This window comes from Pelophylax lessonae (genome assembly GCF_965119305.1).
Source record: "Pelophylax lessonae genome assembly, chromosome: 4".
NCBI classification, from domain to species: Eukaryota; Metazoa; Chordata; class Amphibia; order Anura; family Ranidae; genus Pelophylax; species Pelophylax lessonae.
Genome location: NC_138771.1, coordinates 235542993 through 235560758, shown reverse-complemented (window position 1 = coordinate 235560758; position 17766 = coordinate 235542993). Strand labels below are relative to the sequence as shown.

General features: G+C 42.9%; 1 protein-coding gene across 2 annotated transcripts in view; it reads right to left on the bottom strand.

Annotated features, from left to right (window-relative positions):
• The window catches only part of DOCK4 (dedicator of cytokinesis 4), a 529522-nt gene that overhangs the window by 292925 nt on the left and 218831 nt on the right, over nucleotides 1-17766 (bottom strand). For both annotated transcript variants that reach the window (XM_082254719.1, XM_082254720.1), the window contains exons 11-12: nucleotides 16865-16997; nucleotides 14118-14206 (exon numbers count right to left, since the gene is read on the bottom strand). In XM_082254719.1, the coding sequence (XP_082110845.1) occupies nucleotides 14118-14206; nucleotides 16865-16997 (222 nt within the window). The remainder of the gene's footprint in view (nucleotides 1-14117; nucleotides 14207-16864; nucleotides 16998-17766) is intronic.

The following is a 17766-nucleotide window of genomic DNA, read 5'->3' as shown; positions in this document are numbered from 1 at the left end:
TTCTGGTATTCCAAGAAATAATTTGCAATGCGTTCAAAATAGCAAATCAGTAAAAACATAAAAAGATTATAAGGCTATAGAACACGAGCAAAACCACATAAATAGCACCATGTATGACGAGTACATTTAGAGGCACGTGAGACAGAAAATGAGAAAAGGACCAGAGCAACCAGTGAAAAACAAAAACAAAAAAGGAAAAAAAAAAGTCAGATTGTCCAGCCATACTCAAAGGGAGCGGTAAAAAAAAAAAACAAAATCCAACCCACCCCGCTCATCCATCCCAATCAAAGAGAGCTTGGATCCGAAAACGTAACAAAAAAAAAAAAACAACTCAACCAAGGTTAAAAAGTCCCATGGCCTCGCCACAAACCAGTGTGGGGGGGTGTACTGAAATCGGTGAGGCTCAGTGCAATGAAGGGGTAGTTCACTCCCAGGAAAGGTACAGTGTGCAACAGGCACTTAGGTTATAACAGGATAGGGCCTGTGAAGGACAACAGGTAAGGTGGAGTGATGTCTATTTCTAGACAGTATGTAGAGGTGGGCCCATAGCAGCAGTGAAAAAAAAAAGGGAGGGGGGATTTTTCAGGCTCGGCCACCATAATATAGGCTTAATAAGCATTAGCTTGTGTTAAGCCTGTGGTCACAGCAGCCTCTTCATTTAGGTAGAGAAGAAAGTAGAAGTAACTGGAAAAAAAAAAAAAAAAAAAAGAAGAAAAAACCCTCAACAAAAGAAATGAACTGAAGAGATCAACAATGAACAGGATCAGGTGCGTCTGTATTGGGGTGCCGCTCCAAACTTATCCAGCCAGGTCATTGCTTCCTTTGGAGTAGTGTAGAAGTGAGCTTAGGATGATCCGCAGCTTAGCATAGAAGAGCATAGCATACTGCAATCCCTCTGTGCGCAGGCGATCTTTCACAGCTGCATAAAATGTGTGTTGATGGGTGCGGTGAACACGTTCAACAGCCATAGATGCGGAAAACGCCTCTGCCCTCAATGTATCCCGTAACCAGGAATTAAGGAACTGTTCCGGGTGAGTTCCCTCAGAGCGTTCAGGGAATCCCACAAAGTGTAAATTGTCCTGCGGGAATGGTTTTCTTGGTCATCTAATTTAGCTTTGGGGGTCGCCATTTAAGCCGTGGCCGAGCGTACTGTGGCAGATAAAAAGTGGAGAGTGTCCTCTATAGATTGAATACATTCCTCAGCTGCTCCAGTCCTTTCATGCAAACTTTGCACATCTTGCTTTAACAGAGAGAAATCAATATGGATCGTCTCTTGCCTCTTAAAAAGAGCCACGAATTTCACCATTATACTGATGCCACGAGGTTCCCACAGCTGTAGGGGAGGACACAGTGCTGTTTGTAGGGCAATACAGTGCAGGACACATGTCAGGATAGGTTAAATGAGCCGGAGCTGCGGGATCAAGCAGCCACTCGGTCCGACATCAAGCCACGGCCCTCCCCCTGCGAGATGTTTAATTTACGGCCCTAGCACGTAACTGCGGTCTGCACGCTCTCACTAGCTGAACAGGGGGGACCACTGGATCTATATTATCCAAGCCCTTCCCCCAGCCTGGCAGTTGATTATAGATCTCTCAAAAAAAAAAAAAGAGGCAAGGAAGAAGAAAAAATTGCTAGGACCAAGAGATCCTGGCAGGGAGCCTAGGTCCTTACTCCTGACTTAGACTCACTTAAAGATTTCCTAAAAAAGAGATAATTGCTTAAGAAACCTAAACCTCAGAAACTGCCTCCTAAACTGAAAATCCCTAGCAGTGCCAATTCCAAATTGTTTGCGCCACTACCAAATATGATGCCACAAATTTCCAGACTACTAACGTCTTCAATTTTAGAAAAGGAAAGCATAATGTATTTTGGTAAATTTCAGTCAACTAGTTTATATGCTGCTGTTTTACATTATTTTAAACAATCTAGTTGATACCTAAAGGTTAATGAAAAGTTTACACACAAAAAGGTGATACAAATACTTTTCAAACCCTGAGCCCGCATTCACACTAACGCAGCATGACTCTGTACTACTTCGGGAGCGACTTGTGAAGTCCTGTGCACCGCGACTTTGGCGCGACTTGCACGGACTTCATATAATAAAGTCGCTCCGAGGTCGCCCCGAAGTAGTACAGGACCCTTTTTCTAAGTCGGAGCGACTTGTGTCGCTCCTATTAGAACGGGTCCTGTAGCAGTCAATGGACTGCGAGGGACCACGACTTGTCAGTCTGACAAGTCGCCTGACAAGTCGCGTTAGTGTAAATGGACTCTGAATGGCATTTGGATCAATAAACAGGATTAAATTGTTTTTCCAGCTGACAGCTGAATGTAAACAGAGGAGCAGCCAATAAAAATTATTAATTAAAAGAACAACATGGGGGTTCCCTAACAATCCATACAATGCCCTTTGTCTCCAGACCTAAACCCTATTAAGCATCTGTGGGGCATGCTCAAATGGAAGGTGGAGGAGCGCAAGGTCTCTAACATTCACCAGCTCTGTGATGTCATCATGGAGGAGTGGAAGAGGGCTCCGGTGGCAACCTGTGAAGCTCTGGTTAACTCCATGCCCAAGAGGGTTAAAGCAGTGCTTGAAAATAATGGTGGCCACACAAAATATTGACACTGGACCCAATCTGGACACTTTCACTGAGGGATGTACTCACTCTTGTTGCCAGCGGTTTAGACATTAATGGCTGTGTGTTGAGTTATTTTGAGAGGAAAGCAAATTTACACTGTTCTACAAGCCGTGCACTCACTACTTTACATTGAAGCAAAATGTAATTTCTTCAGTGCTGTCACATGAAAAGATATAATAAAACATTTACAAAAATGTGAAGGGTGTACTTACTTTTGTGAGATAATGTATGTGCCATTTTGTGTTGGTCTATCACATAAAATCCCCAAAAAATAAATTTACGTTTTTGGTTGTAACATGACAAAATGTGGAAAATTTCAAGGGGTATGAATATTTTTTCAAGACAACGATCAAATAGGATCAATACTTACAAGTTTGTTTGAAGCATGTGTATAATAGACTAAATTGGAAAAGTCACATAAGGGGAGATTTACTTAAACTGATGCACACAGAATCTGCTGCAGCTCTGCATAGAAATTAGTTTGCAGTTTTTTGCGTTTTTTTTTTGTCAAAGCTTAATTGATCAAGCTGAAGTTAGAAGCTGATTGGTTACTATGCACAGCTGCACTACATTCTGTGTGCTCCAGCTTTAGTAAATCTTCCCCAATGGGACTAGGAAAAGAGAGAAGCTGGTACTCTGTTCTTTTATGAGTCAATCAGCTTTAAAGCAGAACTAAAAGAACAAATGCATACCTTGATTCCAATGGTCCGATGCCCATAAGCGCTGCAACACTTTGTTCCTTTCACTGATGCCCATAAGGTCCCTTGTCAGAGCTGGTATCTTCTCCCTAGGTTTGCCTTGGTGGCAGTGTTTGGTCAGTTTGATTAGCTGGCAAGGGGTGACATCACTCCTACGTCAGCGTGGGAGTGCGGTCATCCTGCAACACTGCGCAGCTCACATTCTGCCGAGGACTGTCAATAGGAAGGTAAATATTTTTTATTGCAAAAGAAACATTGCATGTCACTTTTGCAATAAAAAAGCTTACCGGTTTGCATTTTTTTTTTTTTTTTTTTTAAAGCAGCAATGTGCTTGAAATACAGGTGATAAAAAAATATATTTTAATTGATAAAAATATATAATTTTTAATATACAGGGATTCTAGGAAAGCAGAAACTGCACAAAGCTAAGATCTGAACTTGCACTGCATTTTTGCATTTATAAGCAGCTCACGATTAGCAAAGAAAGTAAACATTACACCAATATAGCACCACAAAACGTAACTAAATTTATTTGAAGAACACAGTGTTTCTGTCCAACTTTAATTATATGATTATATAAATTAGCTGGTATGAAACTGACAGTGCTCTGCACTGCTGAAAAATAATGGCAATCAAGTTTCATTGTTTTACTACAAGATGCATTTACATGTTTTACATACCATTAACTTCCAGAAACAGAACTGTGATTAGTTAAAAAAAAAGTTATACATAACAACCAAAAAAGCAAAATGACACAATAATTAAATTACTGCCATCCCTAGTGTGGTAATTAACAGAAGATACTGTGTATGTGAAAAAAAATCTTTGCAGTTTTATTTCAGAACAAATACGTGTAACACATTCTGAATAAATAATGACCTGGTAAGTTATCCAGACATTTAGGTGATGAACTTACATTGGTTTCTTTCATATTTTAGTTTTGCCTTTGTATACAAGCACCTATGCTGATGTTCAACTGATTAGCAATTAAATTAAATGCGGTTTATATGGCAGTTTTAAGTAGTCAAAAAGGATATTCAAGAAACGTATATTCAGGAGTGAAATGCTCTTGACCTGGTAAGGTCATCTACATCAAGTCTTTACAAACGTTTTTCAAACTGCAGACATGCCTATCAACGTATGTACCTTAAATTTACGGTAAAGACTACTGAACTCTGTTTAAAGCTGGGGGTATTTTTTTACCATGCTGAATAATGTCTGCACCACTACTGACAAACTTTCTATATTGAGTTATGTATTTACAGGGAATTATGTTGGGGATTTAACATTTTTAAACTTTTATAAGATGAGTTGTGATTTATGCATGATTATTTGTACATTATCATTATTCATATTCTTGAGAAGGGTGATTTTAAATTGTAGGATTTCCCCATTTAATAAACTGTGTTTATGTGATGATTTTTTAATTATTTTTTTCATTTGTTTGATCTTTCAGTAATTCTCCTATCAGTTTTACAACAGTGTTAGCCTTCACATATTTGAGTACTTCTACGGCATTCTGCAGAATTACAGTTTTGCTTTTTGAATACCAGGAAGTTCTCAGCTCAACAGGGCCAAGGGCTCCCTGTACATCACTTAAAAGAGTTTAAACTCCATTCCAGGTAAGCGCTCCAGTAATTTAAAGAAAAAAAAAAGTAATCTAAAATGCCCACATACTCCTACTCAAAAAAAAGTGACATACTGGGTCCTGAATCTTCTCTTCTGTACCAACTAATGAAAGGGTCCTTCTTTGGGTGCCCACATCACTGCCTGGGGGTCTAGACACTTCCTGCTGGGTCCATCAGCAGGTTTTAAAGACTCCAGCAGTGATACGATGACAGAGTTGTGCCAATGAGACTGGTCAGCATCTGGCCAGAACTGCAGCAGTGGAACCCCCCATTTTTATTCCCAACGGAGGTGCCGCAGAGGGTAGTGTGAGGGCAGAGTCAGGCAACTTAAAAGTGGCTTAGTATGTATTTAAAAACAAAAATGTGTAGGTGTGGGTAGGAGGGAAAAGAGAAGGGAGCTGCTCAAAATTTGTCTGGAGATGGGCTTTAAATCATGGATGGGAGCCATTGATGTGACAGGTAACAGCTAGACACTGCACAGCTGCTTACTTTCATTACTGAATTTGGAAGGTTCTAGATATGGTTCAGATCACACTTAGACCAGTATAGTTCTAAACAGAGACAAGACCTGTGAAGTTATTATTATTATTTCAGGTTATTATATAGCGCTGTCAATTTACGCAGCGCTTTACATATACATTGCACATTCACATCAGTCCCTGCCCTCAAGGAGCGTACAATCTAAGGTCCCTAACTCACATTCATACATAGGCCAATTTTATACCGGATCTAATTAACCTACCAGACCAGCACGTCTTTGGAGTGTGGAAGGAAACCGGAGTACCCGGAGGAAACCCACGCAGGCACAGGGAGAACATGCAAACTCCAGGCAGGTAGTGTCGTGGTTGGGATTCAAACCAGTGACCCTCTTGCTGCTAGGTGAAAGTGCTAACCACTACACCACTGTGCCGTTACAAGCAACTCTTTCCTCATTACAGCAGACAGGATTGTACTGTGCAATATTAGGTTTTTTGACAAAGAGGACAACCAAAAGAAAGCAGATGTTAATGTGGCTGTAGTTCTTCTTTAAGAAATGAAATACATGTTAGGAAGCTTGAACAGCAGTCAGCCAAATACATGGATAGATAGATCCTGCCAAAGATCCAGGCAGCCGATAAATTTTGCTAGCTTCAGAACTTTTCCATTCTCTGAGCAGAGTCTGGTAAGCAATAACCTTGAATGTTTATTTCTTTTGTATGTCTTCTCAGCTTGACAGTAAAACAAGTATATTAAGGCCATAAATGCACACTTTACAACTTACCCTAACAGGAAATAAGACCAGAGAAAATCCCAGTGATCACACAAAGCTTGTACATTCTCCAGCTGTCTGACAGTGATGAATAAAAAGGTAGGACTCCACTACTACCTTTTCTATCCTACTTTGAGATTTTTATAAGATAAAAGGTGCACAGCTTTTATTTACCCATGTATTAAAAAGGTGTAGACCATTTAAGGTAATTACTTGCTATGAGAATATGTAACCCACTTCTACTTCGTTCTTGTTACTCATCCTGAAGTTGTTTCAGGGCATCAGGCCACTCAGCTGTGTAAATATCGACAATAACCAACTCAAAACCTGTGATTCTCTAAGTCAGGTAATATCAGTTCTATCCAAAGGTGTTGATTTACTACTTACTTTGAAAGGACATTTACCCTTAATTTAGCGAAGCTCTGCTGACACAGACCATCGAATGTACAGGGCAAAATACAGTTTTTTATGTAAAGTGAATTTTTACCACAATATTTAAGCGAAGGAAAAACTCCCTTTGCAAAGAGAACATCCTAGTTGCCTTTAATAAATCAACCCCAAAGTCTCTGAAGTCCAATTTTATACACTCCTGATTGTTCACTGATAAACATTGATCTCCTCACTCTAACTCCTACTAAGGATTATATGCAAAAACAAGGAATGTACAAGCAATGGCTGGTAAAAGGTTGCAGGCTCCTCCAAATGCATTCCAAAAAATGTTATAGCTGTAAAATTATATTGCAATGTACATAGGATAATTTAGATGCACAGACGGATTGCGAGATCAAGAATACTTTCTGAACTGCATTAGCTGTCCACCAAGTTATTTGAAGTGGATAGCTAGGCTAAGGACTTTAACCATAGCAACTGAAAAGCATTATATAACTGCCCATGCTGTTCTCCAAAATGTGGCAACTCCGTAACCATTTTCTGTTGCTCTTCTTGCAGTCATGTGACCGCTCAGCCTCTCAAAATGCTCTGTCCTGTGTAGCAAGAGGGCAGAGACTATGGGGTTGATTTACTAAAGGCAAATAGACTGTGCAAAGTGCAGTTGCAGACTGCAAGAGCTGTTGCTCCAGAGCTTAGTAAATGAGGTAAAGATTCACTTTGCAAAGTATACCCAATCCAGTGCAAGAATAAAAAAAAAAAAAAACAATTGGGGATTTTTGTCTTACCATAAAATCAATTTCTCTGATGTTCATTCGCGGACACAGCTCCTGATCTTCATAACCACTGGGACACCCAAATCAGTATTAAACATGGGGGGTGGTACTCAGTTTTGTTACAGTGTCAGAGGAAAAAAAAAACAAGCTTCATGGGGGGGGGGGGGTTGAGGGTGCTGTGTCTGTCAATGAACATCAGAGAAATGGATTTTACGGTAAGTCAAAAATCCCATTTTCTCTTTCGTTCATTGACGGACACAGCTCCTCATCTTCTTGACTACGTGGGACGTCCCGAAGCAGTGTCAAACATGAGGGGTGGGAACAGCAAAAGAAAAAAATATTTCCCAAGGCTAAACATAGCCAACCAGGTAACATGGAGCTGAACCCTAAAACAACTGGAGCTCACCTGAAAAAAACTGAAACACCCTCAAAGAGGACCAAGTACTCTAAACAGCAGCCTGCAAAACCTTGTGGCTGAAGGAAGCATCCACAGATGCCAACACATCCACCTTTGAAAACTTTGTGAAAGTGTGCACCACTGACCAGGTGGCTGTCTTGCAAACCTGCGCCACTGACACCTGATGACGGAAAGCCCAGGTGGCATCAAGTGCTCGAGTAGAGTGCGCCTTGACAGGGAAAAGAAGAATCTGACCCATGATGGAATAGGCCTGAATAACCGTCTGTTTGATCCATCTGGAAATGGTCGCAGAGGAAGCAGACAACCCTTTCCAAAGCCTGTCTGAGTCCAACTTCCTAAAAGACTCTGTAGCTGACAGGTACATCCTAATTGCCTGGACCACATGCAAGGCACTTTCCTTTGGATGTTTTGGCCTGGGACACAGGGAAGGCAACACAATGTCTTCATTCAAATGAAAATTGGAGACAACCTTTGGGAGGAATGACGGACAGGGGCGAAGAACCACCCTATCTCTATGAATCACAAGTAAGGTGAACGACAGGATAACGCCGCCATTTCTGAAACCCTGCACACCTTCTGAGATAGCATAAGCAAGGGAATCTCCCAAAGATTCTCAAAGGAGGGCTTCTGGAGGACCAAAAGCCCCAAATTGAGGTCTCAAGGACCTCAAGGCGGCAACAGAGACTGCACTGGAGGAAGCAAATGTCAAAACACCCTGAAGAAAGGTACGCACCAGAGAGTGTGAGGCCAAGGGTCATTGGAAGAAGACCGCCAAAGCCGACACCTGGCCCTTGATGGTACTCAAGGCCAATTTCTGTTCAACCCTCTGTTGAAGGTAGGTCAAAATGCGAGCCACCGAGAAGGAGGGAGGTGGAACCTCAAGAGACTCACACCACACAATGTATGTCTTCCACATACCATGGCATATCTTCCTAGAGGTAGATTTTCATGCTTGAAACAGCATTGGAATTATAGACTCCGATAAACCTCTATCCATCAGCACCTGGCATTCCACAGCCAAGCCATCAAAGCCAGTGGCTGTAAAGCAGAATGGAAGATTGGTCCTTGGGACAGCAGATCCTCCCTGAGAGGAAGCTTCCAAGGAACGTAGGCGACCAGCTGCACCAGATCTGCTTACCAAGTCAGGCGAGGCCAGTCCGGAGCTACTAAGATAACCAGAATACCTTCTGCCTCAATCCTGCGTAGAAGTCTTGGCAAAAGCTTGAGAGGAGGGAAGGCATAAATCAGACGATGCTAACCCCACGGGCCACCGGTGCATCTGTGGCGTTCGCCACAGGATCCTGTGACTGAGCCACAAACCTCTGCACCTTTCTGTTGAGCTAAGAATCCAACAGATCCACCTCGGGGATGCCCCACTGGAGATACAACTGATGAAATACCTCCGGATGAAGGGACCACTCCCCTTGGTCCAACACCTGCCGACTGAGGTAATCCACCTGCCACTTTTCCACCCCGGGAATGTTTACGGCAGAGAGGGCTGAAACAATTAGTTCTGCCCACCTTAGAATGCCGGCTACCTCCAGAGCCACCAGGACACTTTTTGTGCCCCCCTCGTGATTGACATAAGCCACGGTCACGGCATTGTCTGATTGCATGTGCACTGGACATCCCTGAAGACGATCCGTCCAATGGTCCAGGCACTATCTGATCGCTCAGAGTTCCAAGACATTAATCGGTAGTCTGGACTCTTCCAGTGTCCAGATCCCCATAGCAGAATTTTGCCAAGGACGCCTCCCCACCCAGACAAGCTGGCATCCATGGTGACCACTGGCCAATATAAGGGGAGGAAGCGCCAGAGAACGAGGCCACCAATAACAGCCTCTGATTGTCCAGAGGCTGCGGAGTCTTGTCCCCTTTGGCCAAAATCCCCCTTTGCAGGGACCTCGCATGGAACTGTGCAAACAGAACCACCTCAAATGTAGACACCATCAGGCCCAGCACCCGCATGCAAGTTCAGAGGGATGACCATCTGCTTGACAGCAGGAGACGAATTGCAGCCTGCAAATTCTGGAGTTTGTCCCAGAGGAAGGAGCACTCTGGCTACGGCTGAGTCCAGATTCAGACCCAGATAGTCCAGCTTTGTGGACGAAACCAGAGCAGACATCTGAAAAATCAGAATCAAGCCAAACTCCCTCAGAGTTCGTATGGCGATTTCCAGGTTCCCCAGAGCAGTATGAGACTCCGCACGGAGGAGGTTGTCCAAGTGGCCCAGTACCGCAATCCTACGTTGGCGTAACAATGCTAGCACCGGGGCCAACACTTTTGTGAAGACCCGAGGAGCAGAAGCAAGACTAAAGTAAAGGGTAACGCCACAAACTGATAATGCTCCTCTCCACGGCAAAAGGAGAGGAAGCGAAGTTGACTGACACATATTGGAATGCAAATGGAATCCATCCTGAACTTCTGCACCCACACAAAGCAGTTCAGCGCCTTGAGGTCCAGGGTTGGACATATCTTGCTTTCCTTCCTGAGAACTGTAAGAAGGGTTGAGTAAAAACCCTGAAAATGTTCCGAAGTCAGAACAGGGATTATCCCCCTTGAAGCAACAGATCTTGTACCGCCCCAAACAGACCCTGTAAAAGGTCCGGGGACAGGCCCAAGTTGGAAGGAAAGTATCTTGCCGGGGGACAAGAGTAATACTCGATCTTGTAGCCGGACCGAATGACTTTGTGGACCCACTTGTCTTGTACTAGGGAAGTTCCATGGGTCTGGAAACCAATGAAGACATCCCCCCACCCCCGATACAGGGCGCACCTTCATGCTAATGGAGCCTTGTCTGCGGGTCTGGAGAAGTCTGCTTTTGGCTTGCCTGACCAGGTTCACTTGGATCCTCCAGAGGAGGCCCTGAAAGGCTTAGAGCCCTTGTCAGTCGACCCCCGAGGGCCTAAAAAACTTCTTGTGAGCCAAGAAGGAGGGCCCATGTCTACGACGAGGTTCCTTGCCCTTATTAGCCTGCGGAAGAAAAAGTACTCTTCCCCCCATGAGACCTTTAATGTCCTCATCCAGGGTAGCCCCAAACAGGCGATCCCCTTGAAAGAGGAGATCAGTCACAGCCTTTTACAAGTCTGGTCAGCAGACCAGCATTTAAGCCACAAGAAACTCAGAAGGACCACTGCCAAAACAGAGAGCCGAGCCACTAGGGGAGCCACATTCAAAGAGGCATCACAGATAAACTGCAGCCACTGGACCAGCTGGTCTGCCAGCTCACCAAAGGCAGGGGGGCTGTTCTCCCTCCAGGTCACTGCGTAAAAGCTTAGTCCACTCGGTCAGAGTTTAGGACACCAGGACAATGGTGAATCCCGGCCTCAGTGCCGAAGTGTGCCAGAGTGTACATATTGTGGGCCACAGCCTCCGCCTTCCTGTCAGACAGATCCTTTTTCAATCTGGAAACCAGAGGGTTTACCACTGGTGGAACAGTCCACTTCCTAATAAGGGACTCCTCATAGGGGTAATGCCTAGTAAATCGCTTAGGGACCCCAAGGGGACGCTTTGGTCGCCCCCACTCTTTAGCAACAATTCTGTCAAAATAAGCAGGGAAAGGAAACCCCTTTGCTGCTCTGGATGGCTTGAGAGTGCCAAAAAGAACCTGTGCCTTTGTCGCAGCTGCATCCTCCATCTTCCACGTCTAACACACTGATACAATCAGTGCAACCACCAGCACCTTCTCATGCATGGTTGAAGATATGGAGGAATGCAGACCCAGCAGGGTGACCCACGTACGTAATGGCCGAATCAGATTCAGGAGCTGATGAGACAGATGAGGCAGGGGAAGGCGGGGGGGGGGCGCTTTTTGCAAGCCCGTAGCCCGAGAACCATCTTAACCCAGGACACAAAGGACTCCAGAACCGCCGTCAGTGCATCGATAGATGGTTGGGACTCGGAGGGCACAGTAGCCTCAGAGAGGGGATCAGGTGGGGGGACGTGTTCATCATAGACTCCATGAGTTACTAGAAGGACCCCACAAAAGTGTAAACCACTTGAAAGGGACAACCCCTAATGCACTGGCAGCACCACCCGGTCACCAGGCACAAAGCACCAAGCTATCCTCAGCAGAGAGGGAGAGAACTCCACTAGACTCTCCACCCAGCAGAAACAGGAACCTGCAGCCACCAGGATAATCTGCACTCCACTCCAGTGAAAAGATCCAGGAGCCAGCACCAAAGGATGAGGAGGGGCTCCCACCGCTGAAATCGCCGCCCACAAGGCTCCACTCTAATGGCCACCGCCAATTTCAATGGCAAACCACCACAAACAGGCCGCCGGACAACACAAACATGGCGGTTATGCATAGAAACACACAGGCCACAGCAAAATGGCAGCACCAGGAGAGATCCCTGGGCCTCAAGAACAGGTCCAGGCAGGACAGGGGGCCCTGACACGAGCTCCACCAGGCTAAACCCCCCCCCTGCACAGCCGATCGCCTGGTCGCCGGTGGCGCACCCCCCGGCCCCCATCGCCAGCATAGCACCCTACCCCCACCCCAGAAGGTGGACCAGACCACCCACACAGCCCCAGCATAAGTGGAGGGGGGTAGGATGGGGGACAGATGAAAAGGGGGTGCCTGATAGGGGGACCCGGGGGTCCAACCATCCCAAGGAGTGGCCTACGTCCACCCCAAAACTCTCCAGGGGGAGAGAGGGTGGAAAACTACCCACTATACCAGGAACCAGGCTGGCACCGCTCCAGACAGAACCCCTCGCCATTAAAATGGGGGGGGCTGTCAGCCAGGAGGAACGCTGCAACTTGGGCCGAGACCCAGACGTATACGACCTTGAGATCTAGACTGGGGTGACCACTGGATCTAGATTATCCAGCCCATTGCCCAGTCCTGCAGTTTATTGTAGATCCCCCAAGAAAAAAAAAAATAAAGAGAAAAATTTCTATCAAAAAAGAAAAAAAATTGCCAGGACCAGAGATCCCAGCAAAGAACTAGCTAGGCAGAAAAAACTGCGTACCTATAGCAGAGAGAGGGAGCATACCCCCTGGGACTGCCCATGGGCATAGCTAGATTCTTTTTCTGCCTAGTGTCCTACTCCTGTAGGGGGCACTAAAACCCAAATGGTTATGAAGATCAGGAGCTGTGTCCGTCAATGAACGAAAGAGAAAACAGCTTTTTTGCTTGCGCATGATTTGATGATAGAAGTCAGCAGAGCTTCTGCTCATTAGCTAAGCTCTGGAGCAACTGAACTTTGAAAAGTGCATAGTTTTTTTGCCTTTAGTAAATCAATCTATACATCATATCAGAAATGTTTCAATAGGCAAACTTGAATAGGTGACAGTTCTCACTTCGGAGTAACTTCTTCTCATTTCCTGTTGTGTTTTAATGACAGAAAGTAAAAGGAAATTTCCCCAACGATACACAGCAAACAGAAAAAATTATTTTCCCTGAACTTTCCAAAAATCAAGAAATGTGGTTTTGGGTAGACTTTAAATATGGATATGAAAATTAAGCATCTGTGTAAATGAAATGTGTTTGCGCATGCAGTATGTGAATATCTTTCACTTTTTGGAGGTGCAAAAAGGGAACACATGATAACTTTTGTTTAGGTGATCTGCCCAATCCTTAAGTCCCAAAAAAAGTTTTGCAGTTTTCCTCCACAGACACTATTTTTGGATCAAAGCAGCTGAAACTCCAGGGACCAATCAGTCCAAAAATATCTATTCTTTACAGGCAGTATGCAGACCTCAATTAAGACCAAATTAACATACTATAGATTACCTTAAGGTTAAACATTAGAAAAATGAACACCAGCAAGTGGTGAGGTGGGCATTCAAAGGACCCCCACTCCCCTTGGGCAACATCACTTGGCCACAGATTTAGGGAGTAAAAAAATAATTTAGTGTTCTTACTTTAATGGCAGCAACTAGTTAAAGGGGGAAGGGGAAGCTCAGAGATCGCAGATCTACAATCAAATGTAATGTTACGTCACCAGTTATTTTGGGGTAGATAAACCAAGAGTAAAATAGCTGATATTTCTTATGCTAGAAATGCTGGTCTATAGTCTCTCCTGTGCTGTTCACATGATGAAACAATGATGCAGTCAGTCACATGACATCTGCTAAAGGGGAAAGGATCTGCCTTTCTAATCTCTTGTCCTATTAATGATCACGTGACCAAATGCCTCAGCATTACTGCAACACTTCAGTAGCTAATTCTCAGCAAGACTGCTGTCACACAATTAACAAGTAAAGATTTAACTTTAAAATGTTCAACATTTATGAAAAATAATAGACTTACTATACTTTACTATAGTATACATATACTATACTTTACTATAGCAAATGTATTTTTTCTTTTCCTTACCTGTATTTGAGCCTGTAAGGTTATAGCGAGCATTCATTTTCTTGATAATATTTTCATGGATTTGATACCAATCACTTTCAGTGTTGCACCTAGAAAAAAAATGATTGAATAAAACGTGAATTAAAAAATGCAATAACCTGCTACAGCAGATGTTGGTTATGATTTTATTTTGCATTGGTGGATAAAGGAAAACAAAGTAGTTTTATATATTGCCATTGGTGCAGAAACCTAATAAAATGATGTTATTCATTTTCTTTTAAAGGCGCAACTTCCCCTGCTTCTATTATCACAAAAAGTCTCTAATCTGGAGGTTTCCAATCTATTAACTTACGACCTACAGTAATAGGTGACATTGCACCACATTAAAGCTGGATACACACTATACAACTTTTGTTGGTAGATTTCCTTTAGATTTACCTTCAACTATATAGTGCAAGGACCTGCCTGATTGCATACAAATTGAAAGTGTTTAGGTCTGACCTCATATTATATGGTTTTGGTAAATCTAAAGCAAAATATCTAAAGAAAATTGTATAGTGTGTATCCAGCTTTAGGCTGGCCATACATGTTCAATTTTCTTGTACAATTTTCCTTCAGGTTTACCAAAAACCATATGAGATCAAAACTAAACTTTAAATTGTATCCAATTAGGCAGGACCTTGCACTACATAGTTTAAGGTAAATCTAAAAGAAAATTGTACAAGAAAATTGATCATGTATGGCCTGCCTTACAGTGTCTCACTCTCTAGATGTGCAAATCTGGTAGAGACATAACCAAAAAGAACTGCAGCTGTAATTGCAATGAAAGGTGGCTCTACAAAGTATTGACTCGGGAAGGGGGGGGGGGGGCTGAATACAAATGCATGCCGCACCTTTCACATATTTGTAAAAAATGTTGAAAACCATTTATAATTTTCCTTCCACTTCACAATCATGCGCCACTTGTGTTGATCTATCACATAAAATTCCAATAAAACACATTTACGTTTTTGGCTGTAACATGACAAAATGTGGAAAATTGCAAGGGGTATGAATACTTTCTCAAGGCACTGTATATAAAAAATTAAAATATTATTCTCCATTGTTTTTACCCATTATGATTAGATGGGCTTATTATGCAATATAATTTCTTAATTCCATAACAGATTTATTTGCCTGCTCTTGGTAAGCACGAGTGCCCATACTTGATGCATTCACTGAATTTGTTTGGAATTCAGTGATGATATCAGTCATGACCAAATCTCTATAGCTACAAAATGCAGCCTCCCAACTTGGATTTAACAGCTGAAACGGTTTTTAATAACAAGATATACATTTCATAAACTGACGCTGCATTACAGCTAAGTGTTTACTATGACTAGATAGCTTCCACTCCCACAACCACCAGCCAGCACCAGAGCCAAAAAGGCCAGAACTGACTTCCTTGCTGTGTTTGGAAAAAGTATATATTGCAGTACAACATTTTGACATGCTTCTCCAAAGATATTGCTACAAGCTATATCACGGTTGTGTTGTTCCACTGTTGCAAATTACTCTATTTTGCATCAGTAAGGGCTCTTTCAGACAGCCGCTCCGCTGTTTGTGTCCGCTGCGGGACTTTTTTTTTTTTCACGGAGCGGATGACATTTGTGTCATCCGCTCCGTATGCCCGCATATCATCCCATCCGATTGCGGATGATATGCGGACATAATGTAAGTCTATGGCATTGCGGATGTCAGCGGATGACACCGCTGACATCCGATTTTCCTTCCTTTCCGTTTTTTGAACGGATGAAAAAATAGGATTCTGTTCCGTTCCAAAAAACGGAACAGAACTGAAAGGAAGAAAATCGGATACCATCCGCTGACATCCGCAGTGCCATTGACTTGCATTAGGTCCGCAAATCATCCTCAAAAAAATAGGATGATTTGCGGACAAGCGGAGCGGCCGTGTGAAAGAGCCCTTACTTGACTTGGCATTTCTTACTAGGCACTAAATGGACAGGTTTTATGTTTTTTTTTTTTACTTTTGTAGCACAACTATATAGCACATTTAAGTTTAAAATGCTTCAGCACTCTTGAGCAGCCATTCTCAACCAGGGCTCTGTGCAACCCTAGGGTTCCTCCAGAGGCTGCTAAGGGTTCCTTAAGCAATGTCTGCATAATTGCAGGGTTATCACTATCAGATAAAGCCAGTGGCATGACATCAAGGGGTTGATTTACTAAAACTGGAGAGTGAAAAAAATGGGTGCAGCTCTGCATAGAAAGCTTCCAGGATTTTTAAATTGTTTTGTCAAAGCTTAATTGAACAAGCTGAAGTTAGAAGCTGATTGACTACCATGCACAGCTACACCAGATTTTGCACTCTTAGGTTTTAGTTAATCCACCTTGAATTATTTTTTTAGTTGTCTAAACTGGCAGAAGTCTGACCACCACTATCAGGAAGGCATTATTCCGGCTGACCATCAATGTAAGAAGCATTTTTTCCACTGACCATCAATGTAAGAAGCATTTTTTCCACTGACCATCAATGTAAGTGACATTCTTCCCACTGACCACCAATGTTAGGGCTGTATACTTCCCACTGACCACCATAGTAAGGGTTGCATTCTTCCCACAAACCACCAAAGAAAGGGGCACGTTTTCACTCCTGATTAATTTGTTTTAGCAGAGGTTCTTCAAGACCTAAACATTATTTAAAGGGTTCCATTGGCACAAGAAGGTTGAGAAAGGCTGCTGTAAAGAAACAGTGAACCGCTATAACGTACATGTATACTTTTAAAATGAGGTCATCTTTTGATTCTCCAGTCAGAAGGTCAGCAATACTGAGAGCTGCACAACCAAAAGGCCGTCGATATTGCACGTTTGAGGGATTCTTCTTTTCACCTGCGCCCATTCGGCCTTAAGGAATGAACAAAAATGGAATATAACACAGGACCGCATTTGCAAAATGGATAATTGCACAAAACACTGCACAACATAAATGTAATTTAAAATTCAAAAGTATAGATAAGAATATTTGTAAATAAGGTATAGCTTCTCAGAATATTTTTAAATGAACGACTATTTTTAAAAGAATGACTGCTCAAAATTCAATTTTTCTCTGAGGTTTGAACAGTATCATGGGTATGAACTATTGTTTTTCCAAGTGTTCAATCATGAACATTTAATGCTAAAATGTGCATAATCGTGCAGTGGAAGTGAGTGGAGCAGACAGCCATGGTGCCAGCATTATCTTGAGGAAAACTTTACAATTACATTTAAAAATTCAAACCGACCAATTGACATTTCCAATGTAATGATAAACCACGGTTGACTGTGTCAACTGATAATGAAACCAAATGTAATGATAGGACCCATTTACAGCAATCTAACTATATTACTTCATACCTTGAGCCACCAAATGAGTGAGCTAGCATGATGATTAAACCCACCTTTAAAAAAATATATATATATTTTTTTTAATTGCACTTTAACAGAGTTTTGCCCATTCTAGATGTGGTGGATAGTCCTTTGTACACAGTCTTTTAAACATCTTGCTTAGAGTCAGGAATGCCCTAAATGGTTAAATAGGGGACTTCATGGCACCTTGCTAATTAAAATAAAATCCAGAAGTTAAATGACAATATTTCCCAAATCTGAGGAGCATTGTCTCTAGTAATGGAATCTT